At 39.0% G+C, this 18,430-nt stretch overlaps 1 protein-coding gene across 1 annotated transcript in view; it reads right to left on the bottom strand.

Moving 5' to 3' along the window:
* Positions 1 to 18,430, bottom strand: part of MINDY4 (MINDY lysine 48 deubiquitinase 4) — a 96,981-nt gene that overhangs the window by 61,313 nt on the left and 17,238 nt on the right. Inside the window, exons 5-6 of the mRNA XM_038393104.2 lie at positions 12,938 to 13,196; positions 11,355 to 11,815 (exon numbers count right to left, since the gene is read on the bottom strand). Of these exons, the coding sequence (XP_038249032.1) occupies positions 11,355 to 11,815; positions 12,938 to 13,196 (720 nt within the window). The remainder of the gene's footprint in view (positions 1 to 11,354; positions 11,816 to 12,937; positions 13,197 to 18,430) is intronic.

Here is an 18,430-nt window from a genome sequence, read left to right as displayed (position 1 = left end):
AGGGTACGGCATGGGGCCACGCAGACAAGCTGGATTGGGAATTCAGAGAAGATGGAAAGGAAGCATGTGCAAGTAATTACGTTATTGCAATGCTTTAATGTTGAACACCAAACCCAGACTAAACTGACCTTTTCTATAAACGCTACCATTGTAAAGCTCATCCTCTCCTGCCTATTATGGGAACAATTAAACACATTTTTGAAACATCAAACAAACCTACCATACGCTGGTGTGGCCCTACGGCCTGATCCAATGCTCAGTGAAGCCAATTGGATTTCTGTGGGATCTGGATTAGACTCCACTACACAGTCATCCAAATCAGGCCACACCCTCTCAGAGCATTGTTTGAGACCCATCAGTCATTGCTCAGCAGCTTGTAGGATAATGGCATTAATGCTTCCTAATTAGCAGGTTTAGTTATTTTAGATAAAACAGTCCGAGCTGATAAATTAAGCTACATATTTAACAAGAGAGCACTACAGCCCATTGGGTAAACAACACATTTAAAAATATTTATTATGCTTAGAAAAACTACTTATCCACAGGGTTGCTGACAGAAAGGATTGGAGCCATTCATAACTCTTGGGTAAACGATATGCATTATATAACCTTCCCGGAAAGACATTTATTGTTTTTAACAAGGAAATTAAATTAAGTTTTAAAAATGTACCATTAAATCTGGAACATTGATCAATGAAATCTAGGAAATCAAAAGTTATAAGATGAAACCTTATCCTTTACTGAAGCCAGTATGATTCCCCCGTCTTCCTTAGAGACAACATATGTTAAAGAAGGAGCAGCCATTTTAACTCTGAGGGCCTGATTCACCCAGCTTTTATACCAGTTGTACTCTGATGCATCTCTGCTGATTTCCATGGAGCTACCAGCATTAAATGGAGTTAACAGAGTGATGACTCAAGCTCTGAATCTACTAGGATTTGTCAATATCACAAAACTTTGTAAAATCATGACTTTCTCCATCCCAGAATATTTTTTGTCTCTTCTTTGCTGTTAACTAATTACATATAATTTCAAGAAACATCCTCATGAGGCAACCCAAGTTCTAATGCCCCTCTTCACAAAAGACTCCTCTTGAAGCACAAATTGGAAAACAGATGGGCAGAAAAGTTGGGTGGAAAAGTTATTTTAAATAGATAATAAACAGTTGAATACAGCTGCGGGTCTTTGTGACATTTAACTTATTTTATAAATATTGTTACTAGATGTCAGCATAACAATAATACCATGGATGCAAAACTAAAATGGGAAAGCTCCACAAGAGTTCAGTAATGTTAGGAATCCAACACCTTCCTCCTTGACCTGCTCACCCGTACCCTGCCTCAGAAGTAATTAATGATGTCTTTATAACATCACATCAGCACTGATTTTTTTCCATCCCATGGGCCAAATCCTGTAGTCCACCACCAGACAAAATTCTCATTGAATTCAATGGGAGTTTTGCCTGGTGAAGGATGACAGGGTTTGGCTCTACGCTGAAAGTGGATGTCTGCAGATGTTTATTTTATTCTATCCGCAGGAACTTCTTTGGCTCAGGTGCTCCACTTTACTATTCTGATAAAAGTTTATGAACACTAAAAACCAAGTTACGATGCTGATAAGCACTTTTCCTTTGCAGTCAGCTATTACATTTTTTCCAGGCTGCTGAAAAGTCATTTCAGTGTGATATGTTGAGTATTGTCTGAAAGCCATCCACATCTGTTACTCCAAGTGGAATAGCTCTGTTCTGGATTTGACAATTCTCTCTCCTATTTAACAAAAATGAGCTGTGAAAAATAAGAAGATATTTATCTGAAAAACCAAGAAGTATTTTCTTTTTGATACTACTGTCACTCAGATTAGGGAGAGTATTAGGAAGACTTTGGGTAAATGGCTTGATTCTGATTTCACCTACACCAGTGTATATTAGGAGTAACCTTCCTGAAGATAATGGAGTTACACCATTGTAAACCTGGGAGAAGAGAAGATCAGGCCCAGAATATACCATATGAACACATTTTAGAACAAGAATTTATTTCACTGAAGTTCTGAAATAAAGTGCTTTGTGTATTAGCTATTATTTTCCTTTTAGACAAGGAGAGAATGCAGTTAAAATTCAAGTGCAATATTGACTGTATTCAGATGTACACTTCCATTGAAACCAATATTTATGATGTTAGATCAACACAATTATTTTGACACCAGTTTTAAACTGGGAGGAATCCCCAGAAATGGAAGGATTCCTTCTTTCCCCAAGAGCGTAAAGGCTTGGCCATTTCCAGGAAAGGTGAAAATAAATGGAAGGAAGTTAGCACCGTCAAGATTCATAACGAGTTAGTCTAGCGGAATGTACAGTACACCTTCACTGGAATGCTTTCCATAGATCTTAATTGCCCACTTGAACCAAGGATACAACTGTTCCAGCTCTAACATAACAGACTTCCTCCAGGTTCATTTCTCATTTAGCACAAGGGACAAACTGTGAGTGTGTGTGCGAGTGTGTGTGTGTGCACACGGTCCGTCAGTCCTTCAGAAATGAATATCCATCTTCTGTGCTTATATTTTAATGTATGCCAGCACAGACGGCTTGTGGGTGAAAAGCATGCAACAGTTTACCAGGAGAAAAAAAAAACCCTGAGATCTAAGGCAGTTCTAAATTAATTAAGCATAGAGAATTGACAAGCATTGGCTTGAGTCCTCCTTTAGGCAATTAAGCTGTTTTACTCCAGTTTTAAAACTCAGTTATTTAAAGCAAGAATGCTGATTATTTAAAGGGCCAAGTCACTGTTTTTGTTGATAATTTTGATTTTTGCTGGTTTCAGATAACTGAAGAAATACTAAGAAATAACATTTGTATTTTAAAACTGGTCACCTTGATTTTTCTACTGAGTTTCTTAGAGGGCAAGAGGTATATTTCTTTGCTTCCAGTGGTCTTCTATCTAGAGCTGGTCAAGAACTTTTGGTCAATTTTTTTTAAAGCTGATTTGTTGCTATTGAAAATGTTAGCAAAACAGGGTCAGAGTCAACAAATCTCCCGATTCAAAAAAATATTGAGAAAAAATGTTTCAAATTTGTCAGGATATTTAATTGCAACATTTTCAAAATGAAAAATTCCAGTTTTCCAATCCAAATAGTTTCAAAACATAAGCTAATATGACTAAAAAAGGGTAAAAAACCCCATCAAAATGGAAACAAAATATTTCAGAATTATAGAAATGAAATGTTTTGATTGACCTGAAATGAAAAAAAATGTTTTTCCAGTTCACGAATAGTTTAGAGATTTTGACATTTTGTCTAGATTAAAGATGGGAAAATATTTCAAACTCTTGAATATATTTGTGGGACAGCAAAGCCCTTTCCTACCCAGCTTTACTCCTATTCCAAAAAAAGTGTCTTCAAGTTGTTGGGTTTTTTTCTATTCTTTTTACTGAAATGTATACATAGGGAAAATCCTCTCTTAGCCAAGAATTTTTCATCATCTCTAAGAAAGATGTCAGTAACATAATACAAACGTCCACCTTCATTAATCTCAGTTAAGGTGAGAGTGAGAAAGTGAGCGATGATTCAGAAGACAAAACAAAGTGATTCAGACTCACAGCCGACAGTCACATGTAGAAATGCCGTACTGCAAAGCATAGAGAAAGTGCCTGTACTCACCAAGGCATAGGAATGCAGAACTATTGTACCACAACAGATTCATCTAACCCCATATTCTACATCTAGCACTGACTCATAAAGAATGGTTCAGAGGAAGACACTCAGGAAAGATTATGTTTGCATCACTGTCCAAAACTGAAACTAATAATACACGAGCTTGCAATGCAATGTAGTGGAAGAGACACCAATGTGATTTTTCACCACATACTAAGAAGTATAACATCAACAGAAAGATTTTTAATCTCCATGTGGCACTGGTGAGTCATGCCTAGAATACTGTACCATTAGGGGAGCCATGTGTACTAGAAAGAAATAGGAAGGAAATCAAAGAAGAGCAGCAAAAGAGAAAAATTCAGGGGTTCGAGGGATAGAATTATGAGCAAATATTAAAATCGTTATATATAAACTTTAGTCAAATGATGACTAATGGAATAAGATAACTGTCTACAGGTACTTAAAAGGGGTAAACAAAAAGCAGGGAGAGGAATGACCAGGATGGTAAAAGCAGCTATAACTACAAATAATGGGACAGAATTAAGCAAAAGAAAATTTAGGCTGAATATAAGGACGAAAATCCTAAAACTAAGATCTATTAGACTTTGGAATAGATTCCCAAGAGAAGTGGTGGGAGTTCTGCCACTTGAGCCATTTAAAGACTGAACTGGACAAAACCCTGGAAAATGTGCTGTAGCAAATATATATATATAGTACTGAATAATATACTGTAGAACAAAGTGACCTAAAAAGGTCTTTTCCATCTCTAATTTCAATGACTCTATGAAATATGACTAATGTTCCAATGAAGGCATTAGTATCTATGGCAATTCACTACGCTTGGCCTGTTTGTGTTTGGATGTGTAGCACAGCTTGGAAAGAATTCATGACTGAATAATGAGTCTTTGCCGTGATATTTTTGGAACAATTAAAAAATTCCCATCTGGGGAATTTTGGTTGAAAGGCTATGCATTGCCATATAGGAAAAAAAAATTCTGGCAGTGGACTCATTTAGCACTTACTCCAGAGCTAGTGGAGATGGAGCACATCACAGAGCTGCTAAGGTTTTGGTTGGAAGAAGAAGGCTGACGCCAAGCCACATGCTCATAAAACAGTCCCTACTCTTGACATTACCCAGCTACCGTGGCAGAGTCTTGAAAGGAAATCCCTAGCTCCCATTCCATTTCTAGCCAAGACTGCAGGCAGTAGAGAGGACAGTATAGACAGAGTAATTAGAGGTACAGAAGAGGTAGGGATGACTAGTGTTCACAATGAAAGAATGAGTAAAAACTCAATTAAGTGCCTCATTCCTGATCCTGAATTATAAAGCCCTTCCTTTGGACAATGGGATCTTCTGAGATATTATAGGAACACAGGAGTAGAAGGGACCTACTGAGTCACCGACTTCAGTCTTCTGTTATGACATAACCTTTTGTTTAGCTATGGAAGAAGGAAACTATTCTAGTGTAAAACAGTTCTGTCTCTTTTTGTGGTGCTGTCTGCCCTTCCCTTTTTAGCTTCTACAGTATAGGCAAGATATTCTTGAACTGAGCATGATGTCTTTGTTTGGTCTCCAGGTTCTCCATGTAATTCCAGTCTTAAGTTTTGTCATGTTTCCTAAGCTGTTGAGATTTTAGCCTCTACTCTGTTTTGCTGGGGAATTGATTTTTTTCAGCTCCATATGTCATGGCAGGCAAAACTCGGATGTCAAAACTCCCAGAATATGATACCGTTTGATGGGCCACATCTTCTCATCCAGTTATGGGTAGATAGAGGTCCTGAAAACATCAAAACTGTTGCAGTTACACAGAGAGTATACCCTCAGAGATGCCATGAAGCTGCATGGACTCCATCTGTGTTAATATAGAAAGAAATTTAGGGGTGGGTGCAAGGCTGCTGGATCAGCAAATACAAGGATCCACCTGCCAACTCATATCCCTCATCCTTTCAATGAGGAGATTGGGGACACATCAGACTAGAAGGCTACTACCATCCTAAGGCTGCATTGACAGGAGTAGGATGACTCTGTAGGTGAGCAAAAGGTGTCACGAAATGCCCTCAATTCTACATGACAAGCAATAGAATTAATTTGATCCATGTTAGACATTCATCTTACCTATTTAATTTTTCCCATCCACAGTGACCATATATTCTGTTCTATGATTGATCCTCATTCCTTATTCTGCATGCTCAGTTCACTGATAATAGAATTCTTACCCTTAGGGGTTCAGCATCAATGACAATACATCAGAGGTGCAGGACATTTTTTGTTATCTTTTTGCACTGCATTCCCATTCAGGACTCTGCTCAGGTAGGAGCTTAGAAGGTTTGGTGAGGTCTTTGTTAGCTTATAGCCTCATATCTGAATATGCTCTTTCAGACTTGAACTTGTTGAGCTTATAGTGTGATTATGGTCTGAAAAGTCACTATCACACTTAACATATTTGATCCTTGTGCCTCTCTTTGTGCTCTACACTTATTTTTAAAAATATATTTTATTCCTGCAAGAGCCAAAACAGCTAAAGAAGACTGAGCTGCATTGCACATCACTAACATTATTTTCAAGTACCATAAATTCAAATGAAAGGATGAGGATAGAAAGGGATAATTGAAGACTGATGTGCATTACTGGTGATGAACATAGAAAGGGTAAGGAAAAAACAGCTTGATTTTGAGATTTTATATTGACTAGTGTCGGATGTTTGAAAAATCATTTTTGACTTGTTAAATTGAGCAATGTTGATATGAAGTCATGTCAAGGTGTCATATTTACAGCCCGTTCCCAAGATCTAACTCTTGAGGAACACAGAGAAAACAACACCTTGGTTCCTCTCATTTGCACTCTTTAGTTTTGTATAGAAGCACTAAGACACCACAGTGATAGGCACTATGTAAGATAGATATTTTTTCCATCTCTAACTTCTGTGACTAAAGGGATGTTTTAAAAATTATTACATGGCAGTAGACACAGTATATCTACAAGGGGATGCATGGTAAGTCAGAAGCGTATTGAATAATAGAGAGGTCTCCATTAAGAAGTCAACATTTTACCACAATTACCAGTGGTAGTGTAGTAAATGTAGTTAAATGTTGACTTTTTAATGGTGGATGTTTGGAATCTTTGTCAGACCTAGAAAATGGAGAATATCTGTTAAGGTAAATAAATCAGATATTAATCCAGAGATCCCTAATGGTGTCCTTTAAATAAACTGATAAATGCCACAAGCTACATCCATACTCTTTGTTTCTAATTGATTTTCCTAAATGCAGTCAGCTATTTTAAGAAAAACTACTTAGTAAGAAACAATAGCAACTAAGTTTTCTTTTCTAAGAATATTTGGAGAATATTTTTATTACTACAGATGATCATTTTTGGAAGGATTCCATTCATAGTCAGTTCATCATTCCTCTTATATGTAAATCCAAAATGGCTGAGCATTTAATTTTGGTTGTAAGAGAAATCCAAACATCTTCTCAGTTTGTCTATCTGGCTAAAATGTGCCTATAAAAATAAGATTCTAATCCTGCAGTTCTTATTCAGAACAAACTCCCAACAAAGCTAATGCAATGTTGGCCTCAGTACTCACTGTTGAATGTAAAGGACTAGTTTTGCGTTTATATTTTTAATACTGTACTATATATATATATATATTATTTGTCTAAACTAGTCAATAGAGCACTAGACTGGGATTTAAGATACCTGGGTTCTATTCCCAGCAGTGGTGGATTTAGCCTCTGGGCCAATTGGTCATGTGCTCAGGGGCCCCAGCCAATTGGGAGGCTCCGGAAAAATGGGAACCCCTGAGCTTCAACCCACTCTACCCGCTTGGCTCTCCTACCAGGGAGCAGGGGAAGCTCCGAAGCCCTGACCAGCAGGAGTGCCGGGCAAGCGAGGTAGGGCAAGCCCCGTGCCCCGACCTCACTCCCCAACAGGAACACTGGGCGGGAGAAGCTCCTGCGCCCTAACCAGCTCCCCAGCAGGAGTGCCAGGAGGGGAGGCGAGGTGGGGCAAACTCTCCCGCCCTGACCTCATTTCCCCAGCAGAAGCACCAGGTGGGGGGGACTGCAGGTGAAAGGGGTGGGGAGGGGCCCCCATTTGCTCTGGCCCAGGGCCCCACAAACTCCTAATCCGCCTCTGATTCCCAGCTCCGCTACGAGCCTGCTTGGTGACCTTGGGAAAGTCACATCACCTCTTTGTGCTCAGTTTCTCCAACTGAAAAGGGAAAATGATATTGATCTCCTTTGTCATTGCTTTGAAACCTCCTGATGAAAAGCATAAGAGATCAGTATTATTATTATCATTATTAAACTGAAGTTAATTAACAGCCTCCTATGCCTCCCAATTCTTGCCTTGTCTAAGACTAATCAATGATATAATGACTCACAAAAGAGAAAACACAGCATGGCGTTCATCTTTCTCTTTTACTTAAGTGTGGGAGCCCAAATATTGAGGAATCCATATTTCTCCAGTAGATTTTTATAAAGTTATTTTTGTCTGCTCTGTCAGCAGCCATTATTCATTGATATTCAGATAGTCCTTTGATGTAGCACTGTGGTTTTGCCTTCTTTTTTTGCCAAGTGCATATATAGACAAAAGGTGCCTGGGGTGGTGAATAACAATAGGGACTTTTGAAAATGGCTAGCCAGAAAAAGGAAAAGAAAACAAGAATGAAAAATAAGACTGGAATGTCTTTACTTTGCTAAGGGAAAAAAAGAAAAAGGTTACAAAACCCTGCGGGTGAACCAGGTGCAATCAGTCCTAAACTAAATTTCAAATATTAATCAAGAAGGGTCAAATTCTGTCCTTGTTAACACTGAAGTCAATGGAACTACATGGGAGTTACAGAGAGTGGACTTTGGCTTCGAATAAATAGTGACAGTTATACTTTCTGAGACAGATCCTGCCAAATTGTTATTTATTATTTGTACTATTCTAGCACCTACGAGCCCTACTTATGGACCAGGACCCAGTCATGCTAGGCACTGTACAAACACGGAACAAAAAAGACAATCCCTACCTAAAAAAGTTTATAGCTGAAGTGCTAAATTCTCTGCCCAAATCTGGCAAAGCACTTAAGCATATGATTAACTTTAAGCACAGAAGCAGACCCCTGACTTCAAAGAGAATACTCATGTGCTCAAAGTACTTCCACACTTTGCTGGGTTTGGCCAGAGTTCTCAGCACCCGGCAGGAGCCTGCGAGCCCTATGTCAGCAAGGTCTTAGGATACTAATAATGCAATGGTTTCAGAGTAGCAGCCGTGTTAGTCTGTATTCGCAAAAAGAAAAGGAGTACTTGTGGCACCTTAGAGACTAACAAATTTATTAGAGCATAAGCTTTCGTGAGCTACAGCTCACTTCATCGGATGCATTGAGCTGTAGCTCACGAAAGCTTATGCTCTAATAAATTTGTTAGTCTCTAAGGTGCCACAAGTACTCCTTTTCTTTTTAATAATGCAATGATTAGACAGACTGTTTATGAAACAGCTCCCTCTACTGTTCTTTCTGAAACTTGCTCATTCCATCAGAGGAATCAAAGCTGTTTTAGCTCAGTGACATACATACGTTGTGCATGATTGTGCATAGGCTGTCAATTCCTTTCAACACAGCTACTGCTTTTCGTCTCTGTCCCACAGGTGCTGATTTAGCATGGTAGATGCTGCGAGGCCCAGCAGCAGCTGCATGGAGGTATTACAAGTGATATGTTGTTTGAACAAATCCTCCTGCTCGGTTTTAGCCAGCTCTTTGCTACAGTGCAAAGCAGTGATAAATAATCTGCTATACTTCTATTATTTCATCAGTATTGGGAACATACTCACTCTTCTCACTCTATATTCCCTAGAGCAATTCTTTCTGTTAGTGCAGAATACTTATTTTTTCTTACTCGTGACATAACGGCTTTTTTGGCCATCTACTGAAAACCGCTTGGAATGCTGGGACCTTGAAGACGGTGTTCTGACAGGATGTTCAGCAATCCACATTACTCAGATGAAGCCTGCTAACATGAACAAATAACTTTGTCATGCAGGTGAAGGAAGAGGAAAGGGGAGGAAAACCAGCAGCCTCTGCAAATGTGTTTTGGCTCCCTGGAAAAGGAAAGTGCCACACTGGTCTCCATGCAGCTTCAGTAAATCCCTTGCTCACTGCTTCCTCCAGTCCACTGAAAAGGAAGGTGGAGGGACCTAACATACTATGATGGATGTCAACAGTGCCCCATACTCATTAGGTTGCAGAATTTAAATATAGAAACCAAATAAACCAAAAGAAAGAATTTAAGTTTGCAGTTTGTAATGGCGATCAGGTCGTCCTCAGTGTTTTGTTTTTAAATCTACTCTTTTAATAACCAGTATTACATTCAGTCTAAGATTTTCAAAACAGGTGCCTAATGCTACTCTTCTATACCCACAATAAGGCACCTACCCAAGTCTCCTCATTTTAAGAGGTGCTGACCACCCTCAATTTCTAACGACTGAAATACCTTTGCAATTCAGGCCACTTATTTATGCACCTAATTACAGACTGCTATAAGCAATGGGCCAATGAAGATGGAGACAAAAATTAGAAACTTTTAGCCAAGTACAACTTCATTCTAACTTCAGGCAAGATAACTCTTAAAGACAACCTGTCCTAGCATCACTTGAAAGGGAAAAAACAACACTATCTCCAGCTTTTTCCTCTTCCGCTGCTCAGATATACAGCATCCTAACATGTTCAGAAATCAGCCTGCTTAAACCTGATGCACTATAGCCCTGCATTATTCCAAGGCCTAATCAAGATCACAGCCCCATTCAGACAATGTGCATTAGCGCCCTGAAGCATGTATCAGCATCAAGGTCCCAATGTGCTAGAAGCTGTACAAAGCTCCTATGTATAAAACACCTCAGATCCTGCACTGAAGAGTTTATAATCCATGTGAAGATAGTGACATATAAGGGTGGAAGGAGAGGAAAAGCCATCAATATGTTTTTGGACTCATGGGGTTAAGGAAGCTCTCTCTCTCCCTCTTAGAGACTTGAAGATCACCTTCTATATTCCCTCATTTTACATGAGGACACGGAGGCCATATTCTCATACTTCTCAGATGCAAAAGGACTCAGTTCATAAAAACACAAGAGCAGCCATACTGAGTCAGACCAATGGTCCATCTAGCCCAGTATCCTGTCTTCCAATGGTGGCCAGTGCCAGATGCTTCAAAGGGAATGAACAGAACAGGGCAATTATCAAGTGACCCATCCCCTGTTGTCCAGTCCAGCATCTGGCAAACAGAGGCTAATAGCCATTGATGGACCTGTCCTCCATGAACTTATCTAATTCTTTTTTGAACCCAGCTATACTTTTGGTCTTCACAACATCCCATGGCAACGAGTTCCACAGATTGACTGTGCGTTGTGTGAAGAAATACTTCCTTTTGTTTGTTTTAAATCTGCTGCCTATTAATTTCATTGGGTGAGCCCTGGTTCTTAGATTTTGTGAAGAGATATATCATACTTCCTTATTCACCATCTTAACACAATCCAAAGCTTATCAGTACTAGTTCTTAATGCATAAGAGGTGTCTTTCTTGAGCACCTCCTTTTGTGCCTCTGAGCTAAATGAAAATCATATCTAGTCTTCCTGCACAAATCAATATTAATTAACTACAACACTTCCTGAACTCTTCAGTGCAGTAGTTTTACAGATATTCTTCAAAGATACCCAACAGTCTTACCTGCGGCCTGATAACCGATTCTCATTGTTTTTGGGAGATCTTTCTCTCTTCTCTCTTCCAGTTTCTGAAAGTCTGTGAAGAACATTTAATTTGATGTTTTTTTCACTGGTGTCTATATCAAAGCTTGCCATTGATTTCCTTTCTTCAACCTTGGCTTTTTCTCTTTCTGGTAAGAGTTTGGCAAGTGGATCAGCTGTGTCTTTGGGCATATATCTTAGCTTCTCACTGACTGAACTTGTGTACGAGTTTGATGAAATCTTTGATGAAAATTCCATATCTACTTTCAGAGCACTGGCATTATGTGATGAAAGGTAACTCATGGACTCTGTGGAAGTTCCTTTAATCTCTTGAAAATCACTAGTTGGCATCTCTGAAGATTTTTTCTGATTATCTTCCCCTTTGAATTGCATTGTGCTATTTATGCCAGAGGATCGTTTCAGAAGCCTCCTTTTTACTGAATCCTAGAATAAGTTGTCAATAAAGAACATACCAGATTCAATGTTCAGCCTTTTTAAACAAACACACAAGAAAGCAGAAGCCCCTTTTAGTCTAACTACTGGGATATGCAGTTTATTCTGTTATTAGGGATGGGGGAGAGCCTGTTTGGATAATAACAGTAAGAACTGACTTGCATCTTCAACCAAATTTGGACAGTATCAAGCCGGAACTATATAAGTCACTTGGGGTGGGGTCCACCTGGCCCATGATTAGGGCTACTGGTGCTACAACATAATAAATAAATAAATAAATAAATAAGGATCAACTTTTTTGGTGTCTTAATTGTTGTGCATTTTCAGGCACTCCTTGTCATCCAGGATCAGAAATGAAATAGCTCACAAAAGCTTGTTGTTGAGGTTTTACCCAGCTCAGATGAAACCAGGAAGTACAGGAAAGTATCCAGTCCTATTTCCAGACCAAAGTGGTTTAGACAAGTTCAGATACACACACAAACTTTTACGTGCATCTGAGAAATTATTCAAACTGATTGTGTGAGTTTTTCCATTGCTAATGATCGTAGGTCCAACTTTACACTCTTTACTCAGGCAAAACTCCCATTGACATAAAAAACCAGAATTGGGAGAAAAACCAAAAACATGAATCTTGGTGCTGGTTTTCAAGAATACTCAGTGAAAGAGTACAGTACAAAACACATGAGAATGCTAGTTGAAGTTTAATTGCTGGAACCAAGAAGAGTTGTTGATTTAGGCTGGGGTTTCCAAAGAAATTCATTGGGATTTGAGTGCCTCACTCCCTTAGGTACCCTTGAAAATTCCAGTCTTAAAGAAATAAAAGGTAATGAGAATGGAAAATAAACAATAACTATACATTGTGTAATCAAAGAGAGTTGCATAGGTTAGTTATTACACAATGTGATGATTGCTGATGGTATTAAATCATCTAAAAGATTTTCTTAAATTACTAACTACAATTGCTTCCTTAAATTACTGCTCTACTACAAACTCTAAATTTAATATAAAAAAACAATCTGCATGTTATATTCAAATGTCTTTACTAGCAAATATAATGTAGAAATCTATAACTCTAACCCTCTATTTAATCTCTCTAGAAGTACAGGAAAGCACCTCTTGTGAACTTGCAGTGGGTCCAGCCATCATTCCTCTGACTATGAGACCAGACCTGGACTTTTGCTTCTCTCTCATTGTGGTCTTCATCTCCTCAGAAGTTTCTGTTATTTTCAAATCATCTCTGCTATTTTTTAACTTTTTATCTCCTTCAGAGGATGAGCCACTGTTGGGTTCTAGCACAGTCTTGGATTTCTCTCTTTTATGTTGATATCTCTTTGATGGAATGACTTTATTTTGTGGAATATCAATGTCATATCTACAAGGGAAGAAATGTATTTAAAATGAAATTATACACAAATACTATCAATAAAAATTACAATAATAATATGGTTGAGTTACTTGTGAATTATCTAGCAATTATATACGAGTATGATAGCTCATCACTTAAAATGTCTACATACAGCTCTTCAGTTTTTAATCCTGCATTTTTCTGGAATGAATTATAAATTAAATAAATCATTATTTTAATCTTATGATATCTTAATGTGGTACATACCATATCCTAATGGAGAAAGTATGTATAAAATCCTAAATAGCTTTTAAACCATTAGCTATCTTCAGTGAGAATCAATTTATTATTATTTCTTATTTGTAATTAGGGCTGTCAATTAATCGCAGTTAACTCACGCAATTAACTCAAAAAAATTAATCACGATTAAAAAAATTAATCGTGATTAATCACAGTTTTAATCGCACTGTTAAACAGTAGAATACAAATTGAAATGTATTAAATATTTTTGGATGTTTTTCTACATTTTACAATATATTGATTTCAATTACAACAGAACACAAGGTGTACAGCGCTCACTTTATATTATTATTTTTATTACAAATATTTGTACTTTAAAAATGATAAACAAAAGAAATAGTATTTTTCAATTCACCTCATACAAGTACTGAAGTGCGATTTCTTTAACGTGAAAGTGCAACTTACAAATGTAGATTCTTTTTGTTACATAACTGTAACTCAAAAACAAAACAGTGTAAAAATTTAGAGCCTACAAATCCACTCAGTCCTACTTCTTGTTCAGACAATTGCTGAGACAAACAAGTTTATTTACATTTGCAGGAGATAATGCTGCCCGCTTCTTATTTACAATGTCACCTGAAAGTGAGAACAGGCATTTGCATGGCATTTTGTAGCCAGCACTGCAAGGTATTTATGTGCCAGATATGCTAAATATTCATATGCCCCTTCTTGCTTCAGCCACTATTCCAGAGGACATGCTTCCATGCTGATGATGCTTGTTAAAAAAATTGTGCATTAATTACTTAATGACTGAACGCCTTGAGGGAGAATTGTGTATCTCCTGCTGTTTACCCACATTCTGCTATATATTTCAAGTTATGGCAGTCTTGGATGATGACCCAGCACATGTTGTTTGTTAAAGAACACTTTCACTGCAAATTTGACAAAACGCAAAGAAGGTACCAATGTGAGATTTCTAAAGATAGCTACAGCACTCAAACCAAGGTTTAAGAATCTGAAGTGCCTTCCAAAATCTGAGAGGGACAAGATGTGGAGCACGCTTTCAAAAGTCTTAAAAGAGCAACACTCTGAGGTGGAAACTACAGAATCCGAACCATCGAAGAAGAAAATCAACCTTCTGGAGCTGGTATCTAACTCAGATGATGAAAATGAGCATGCGTCGGTCTGCACTGCTTTGGATCGTTATCAAGCAGAACCCACCATCAGCATGGATGCATGTCCCCTGGAATGGTGGTTGAAGCATGAAGAGATATATGAATCTTTAGTGCAGAATACAACAGTGCCATGAGAATGCCTGTTCTCACTTTCAGGTGACATTGTAAACAAGAAGAGGGCAGCATTATCTCCTGCAAATGTAAACAAACTTGTTTGAGTGATTGGCTGAACAAGAAGTAGGACTAAGTGGACTTGTAGGCTCTAAAGGTTTACATTGTTTTGTTTTTGAATGCAGGTTTTTTTGTACATAATTCTTCATTTGTAAGTTCAACTTTCATGATAAAGAGATGGCACTACAGTGCAATTGAAAAATACTATTTATTTTGTTTTTTACAGTGCAAATATTTGGAATAAAAATAAATATAAAGTGAGAACTGTACACTTTGTATTCTGTGTTGAGTAATTGAAATCAATATATTTGAAAATGTAGGAGAACATCCACAAATATTTAAATAGATGGTATTCTATTATTGTTTAACAGTGTAATTAATCATCCCTGCTCCAAAGAGCTTGCAATCTAAGTATAAAACAAGACAGATACAGCCAGAGGGGGGAATACCAGGAAACAATGAGGCAAAATTGGTCAGCATGATGGACAGGGGTCACAGCAAACCAGCAGTCTAACCATTGTCATTCCTTCAAAGCTTGCCAAGAGTCTCTCATTTGGAATGAGACTCACTGATTTTGCATTAAAGTTAAGGATGTTTTTAAAGTATTTCATTCTTATAATTTACATTTTGTAATGTGTTTCTCCGAGGCTTAGATTTTTGTGTCTTGCTAATATTACATTGCCAAAAGTTCTCTGACTCCTTATTTAAACATAGGATGTGCAAGAATATTATATGGCTCCCATCCTGCAATGACTTATGCAGGTGCTTATCTTTATGTATGAGTAGCCACATTGAAGTCAATGGGGATTGCACTCAAATTGTAAAGTCACCCATGTACATAAGTCTTTCCAGGATTAGGCCCTAGTCTAGTATCTGGTTGATAGGTAAAATTCTGGCAAAACTCCTACTGACTTCAGTGGGGTCAGGATTTCACCCTCTGACTTTAGCTAGTTCCAGATGATTCACAGGAAGGTATAAAATCCCATAAAAGCATCTATAGCAGGGGCTCTCTAACTTCATTGCACTGTGACCCCTTTCTGATAAAAAAAAAATTATTAAATGATCCCAGGAGTGGGGAACGAAGCCTGAGCCTGCCTGAGCCCCACTGCCCCAGGTGGGGGGTGGGGAGGGCAAAGCCAAAGGGTTTCAGCCCTGGGCGGGGGGTTTGTAACCTGAGCCCTGCCACCCTGGGGCGAAGCCGAAGCCTGAGCCCTGCCACACAGGGCTTGAAGCCCTTGGGCTTCAGCTTTAGCCCCAGACCCCAGCAAGTCTAATGGCAGCCCTGACAACCCCATTAAAACAGGGTCACGATGCACTTTGAGGTCCCGACCCACAGTTTGAGAACCTCTGATCTACAGTATTGTGCAACCCAACTGGTATATCATGGGGGGATTGTATTTCCTGACTATAGTTGGTGAGCAATTTATGCCCTGATGCATGAGTATTAGTACCAATATAATTTGTATCCCAGCTAATGTAACTGCAGAGGCTAAAACATTAAGTGGTTAACATGTTCATATAAATATCTAACCTTTTTAACCTTTCTTTCGAATTAACTATTTTCATCATTAGGATCCTTCAGCACCAAGTTCCATGAAGTTAAAAAATATGTTGTGTTATAAAATATTCTTTTAATTAAATAGTTAAACAGTTGCTTTTTAAAAGCAACCAAAATATTGCACAATAGGGAAGGACACAGTATACAGAAAGGATACACAGAAGTTCTAGAGTTGCTGGGGACCATGACTTGTGAATCAGGGCCATGCAACTCTTGTCTGGCAAAGGGCACAGGGGGCTTGTTTTAAAAGGTATTTAGGCACCTAATAATGCAGATAAGTACCTTGTGGGATTTTCAAAAGTGCCAAGGCACCGAAGCCCCATGGGTGCCTTCGTGCTTTTGAAAATCCCATTAGGCATCTATCTGCAACTTTAGGTGCCTAACTACCTCTAAAAATCTGGCCCATGTGTAAATCCTGGGGCTGTTTTTAAGAGTTTGTCAAAGCCTCTCTAAATACTGTGAAGAGGTAACAGAGTAGCAGCCGTGTTAGTCTGTATTCGCAAAAAGAAAAGGAGTACTTGTGGCACCTTAGAGACTAACAAATTTATTAGAGCATAAGCTTTCGTGAGCTACAGCTCACTTCATCGGATGCATTTGGTGGAAAAAACAGAGGAGAGATTTATATACACACACACAGAGAACATGAAACAATGGGTTTATCATACACACTGTAAGGAGAGTGATCACTTAAGATAAGCCATCACCAACAGCAGGGGGGGGAAGGAGGAAAACCTTTCATGGTGACAAGCAGGTAGGCTAATTCCAGCAGTTAACAAGAATATCAGAGGAACAGTGGGGGGTGGGGTGGGGGGGAGAAATACCATGGGGAAATAGTTTTACTTTGTGTAATGACTCATCCATTCCCAGTCTCTATTCAAGCCTAAGTTAATTGTATCCAGTTTGCAAATCAATTCCAATTCAGCAGTCTCTCGTTGGAGTCTGTTTTTGAAGCTTTTTTGTTGAAGTATAGCCACTCTTAGGTCTGTGATCGAGTGACCAGAGAGATTGAAGTGTTCTCCAACTGGTTTTTGAATGTTATAATTCTTGACGTCTGATTTGTGTCCATTCATTCTTTTACGTAGAGACTGTCCAGTTTGGCCAATGTACATGGCAGAGGGGCATTGCTGGCACATGATGGCATATATCACATTGGTAGATGCGCAGGTGAACGAGCCTCTGATAGTGTGGCTGATGTGATTAGGCCCTATGATGGTATCCCCTGAATAGATATGTGGACAGAGTTGGCAACGGGCTTTGTTGCAAGGATAGGTTCCTGGGTTAGTGGTTCTGTTGTGTGGTGTGTGGTTGCTGGTGAGTATTTGCTTCAGATTGGGGGGCTGTCTGTAAGCAAGGACTGGTCTGTCTCCCAAGATCTGAGAGAGCGATGGCTCGTCCTTCAGGATAGGTTGTAGATCCTTGATGATGCGTTGGAGAGGTTTTAGTTGGGGGCTGAAGGTGATGGCTAGTGGCGTTCTGTTGTTTTCTTTGTTGGGCCTGTCCTGTAGTAGGTGACTTCTGGGTACTCTTCTGGCTCTGTCAATCTGTTTCTTCACTTCAGCAGGTGGGTACTGTAGTTGTAGGAATGCATGATAGAGATCTTGTAGGTGTTTGTCTCTGTCTGAGGGGTTGGAGCAAATGCGGTTATATCGTAGCGCTTGGCTGTAGACAATGGATCGAGTGGTATGATCTGGATGAAAGCTAGAGGCATGTAGGTAGGAATAGCGGTCAGTAGGTTTCCGATATAGGGTGGTGTTTATGTGACCATCGCTTATTAGCACCGTAGTGTCCAGGAAGTGGATCTCTTGTGTGGACTGGTCCAGGCTGAGGTTGATGGTGGGATGGAAATTGTTGAAATCATGGTGGAATTCCTCAAGAGCTTCTTTTCCATGGGTCCAGATGATGAAGATGTCATCAATGTAGCGCAAGTAGAGTAGGGGCATTAGGGAACGAGAGCTGAGGAAGCGTTGTTCTAAGTCAGCCATAAAAATGTTGGCATACTGTGGGGCCATGCGGGTACCCATCGCAGTGCCGCTGATTTGAAGGTATACATTGTCACCAAATGTGAAATAGTTATGGGTCAGGACACAGTCACAAAGTTCAGCCACCAGGTTAGCCGT

This window comes from Dermochelys coriacea, chromosome 2, assembly GCF_009764565.3.
Source record: "Dermochelys coriacea isolate rDerCor1 chromosome 2, rDerCor1.pri.v4, whole genome shotgun sequence".
Classification (NCBI taxonomy): Eukaryota; Metazoa; Chordata; order Testudines; family Dermochelyidae; genus Dermochelys; species Dermochelys coriacea.
This window is presented reverse-complemented; position numbering and strand designations above follow the sequence as displayed.